Raw genomic sequence first — 2,731 nt, 5'->3', positions numbered from 1 at the left:
ATAGACTTTTATAGTCTGGATCGTGGTTCCCCTGTCTGCTTCTCTTGCAAACCTGGCCAGGTCACCATGTGTCCCAGCAGAGTTCAGAATATGCCAGTGATAATGTTCTGCCAAGCATTCAAATAATTTATCAAGAGCTGAAGAAGCTCAGACTCTCAGGGGAGGGCACAGCACTGAGAAGGGCAGTTGTGGGTTTGCTGTTCTGAATCAAATTGGCAAAAAGAGCTTTTTAGGTCGAATTAGACTCTATAATATTTTAACACGTATCAGGCTGAAAATAGTGCAGCAGTTTACGGGTAGAAGTGTTACCCTCAACTGAACTTGCACTCTGTTAATAACATCATTGTCTGCCATTTTTGGCCATGTTCCTGCTCAGGCCATTAGTAGAGTCAATGATGGATGAGCTGTAGTTTTAAAATTATACCTATTTGAGCTCTTATTCTGCCTATGAGAGGAATATCCTGGAGCTGAAATGTTAGATTCAGTGACAGAGCCACTGTTGAGCTTCCACTCCTGCAGACATTGCACGTCCCCCTGGATAGGTGATCACAGGTGGCTCTGCATCATTTCCCAAGTGTGAAAAGGAGAGGATTGCCATTAGAGCAAGGTGACTCCTCCTCCAGGGCAGTCAGTTCATGTGGTAAAAGTAATACTGAAATGGCCAAAAAATCTTTAAAGTAGAATTTGACTTGTGACTTTACTCTTTTCTCTAGAAAGATCCATTGTGATATTTTGATTTCTGATTCAAAGCTAGTTCCCCATGAGATTTTGGCTGGCCAGGGCTGGCCATTTTGCCTGCTCTGATTTGACAGCTCACATTAGCCATGCTCTCTGGCTATGAGCCCATATCAAATGGCTGATCAACTTACCCCTGCACTTTTCAAATCAGCTTACTGGCTAAAGCTCTCACCAATACTTATAACAATGAAGCCATAGGTAGTGAAATCCTAAGTTGGCTTTATTGAAGTAATTTTTCAAGAAACACCATCTCAGCTGACAACCTCAAGCTTTTGTGGTGCTCACTGGCAGTGTCAGGGAATGATTCTCCTGCTCACGGAACTAAATATGGAGGGACCATTTGTGGTGTTGCAGGAGATGGGCTGAACTGTGTGTTGGCAAACTTGTGGGAGGTTGAAAGGTGAGGATGGCCAATCTCATTACATAAGAAAATACAGCATCTCCTTTTGAAAGCAGCAGAATCTGTTTCAGTAAATTTCAGTGTCTGGCTCGTCATGGTCATGTGGGAGCTGTAACCATTGTTCATTCCTGCATTTCAGATTCACCAAGATGAAGACAGCCACCAACATTTACATCTTTAACCTTGCTCTGGCTGACACCCTGTGCCTGATGACCTTGCCCTTCCAGGGAACAGACACATTCTTGGGCTTCTGGCCCTTTGGCAATGTCCTGTGCAAGATTGCCATCTCCATTGACTACTACAACATGTTCACCAGCACCTTCACACTGACGATGATGAGCGTGGACCGCTACATCGCCATCTGCCACCCCATCAAAGCCCTGGACATACGCACACTCCACAAGGCCAAGGTGGTCAATGTTTGCATCTGGGCACTGGCTTCTGTCTTTGGCATCCCGGCCATGGTGATGGGATCTGCTGAGAATGAGAACAACGGTCAGTAAAACTGCACCCAGCGGGAGGGAGGGAGGGGCTGCTGGACAGGAGAGCCCAGGGGTGCCAGTTTCATCAGTGGGGTGAGGTATCTGCTGTAAAATCATCTTACCTCTGCCCCTGCCTCTCTGTGTTATCACTGCTACTGCTTTTCTAGTGTTAAACGTAGTTGTTGTGTGAGGAATTGAGCATTGAACATAGAATTGTTATGTTGGGTTGGGAAAGCCCTCTAAGATCATCAAGTCCAACGGTTAGCCCAACTAACCTAAACTGATCTGAATGTGCAGATGCTTTTCTGCTTGATCTGCATTTGCCCATCTTCCTTCTCATTTAATTCTTTTACTCTTGCAGAAATTGATTGTCTAATTAAGCTCCCTTCTCCCGTGGACTACTGGGATCCAGTGTTTGGCATCTGCGTCTTTCTCTTCTCCTTCATGATCGCCGTGTTGATCATCACCATTTGCTACAGCCTCATGATCAGGAGGCTCAAGAATGTCCATGTCCTCTCAGGCTCCAAGGAGAAGGACAGGAACCTGCGGCGCATCACCCGCATGGTCCTGGTGGTGGTGGCAGTCTTCATCGTTTGCTGGACTCCCATCCAGATTTTCGTGCTGGTGCAGTGCCTGGGTGCCAAGGCAGAAAGCAAGCTGGAGCTGGCCATCTCCTGCTTCTGCACCGCCCTGGGCTACGCCAACAGCAGCCTGAACCCCGTGCTCTACGCCTTCCTGGATGAGAACTTCAAGGCGTGCTTCAAGAAGTTCTGCTTCCCCACCGCCTTCAGGACCGAGCTCCAGATGTCCAACAGGATGTGCAGCATCGCCAAGGATGTGGCCTATGCCTGCAAGAACTCGGAGGGGACTAACAATCCGGCCTGACAAGGCATGGAAACCCCATGGTGGCTGTCACCCAGCAGAGTCCGACCACCCCCATGTCAGAACTAACTCAGATAACGGCCCTTTAGCAGGACCTCAAAACTGAGAGGTGAGAAACCAAGAAAATAATTTTGGGGGTTGGGAAAACTGGATACTGGGAGAGCATGCAGAGAAAGTCAGCCCATTTGATGCATTTTCAAATCCTGTGCATCCTGCACTAAGGAACGTG

At 47.6% G+C, this 2,731-nt stretch overlaps 1 protein-coding gene across 1 annotated transcript; it reads left to right on the top strand.

The window, feature by feature from the left end:
- The first annotated feature begins 1,260 nt into the window (after positions 1-1,260).
- Positions 1,261-2,505, top strand: LOC136374827 (nociceptin receptor-like). Its single transcript, XM_066340216.1, has 2 exons — positions 1,261-1,633; positions 1,982-2,505. The coding sequence occupies exons 1-2, from the start codon at positions 1,288-1,290 to the stop codon at positions 2,503-2,505; spliced, it is 870 nt and encodes a 289-aa protein (XP_066196313.1). The 5' UTR covers positions 1,261-1,287.
- The last annotated feature ends 226 nt before the right edge of the window (positions 2,506-2,731 follow it).

Source organism: Sylvia atricapilla, unplaced genomic scaffold (genome assembly GCF_009819655.1).
Source record: "Sylvia atricapilla isolate bSylAtr1 unplaced genomic scaffold, bSylAtr1.pri scaffold_145_arrow_ctg1, whole genome shotgun sequence".
NCBI classification, from domain to species: domain Eukaryota; kingdom Metazoa; phylum Chordata; class Aves; order Passeriformes; family Sylviidae; genus Sylvia; species Sylvia atricapilla.
The sequence above is the reverse complement of the archived record's forward strand: the minus strand, read 5'-3'. Positions and strand labels throughout refer to the sequence as shown.

Excerpts from the sequence above, each read along its gene's own strand:
- LOC136374827 (XM_066340216.1), top strand. The coding sequence starts at position 1,288 with ATGAAGACAGCCACCAACATTTACATCTTTAACCTTGCTCTGGCTGAC. Across the intron at positions 1,634-1,981 it reads TGCTGAGAATGAGAACAACG|AAATTGATTGTCTAATTAAG; the intron begins GTCAGTAAAACT and ends TTACTCTTGCAG.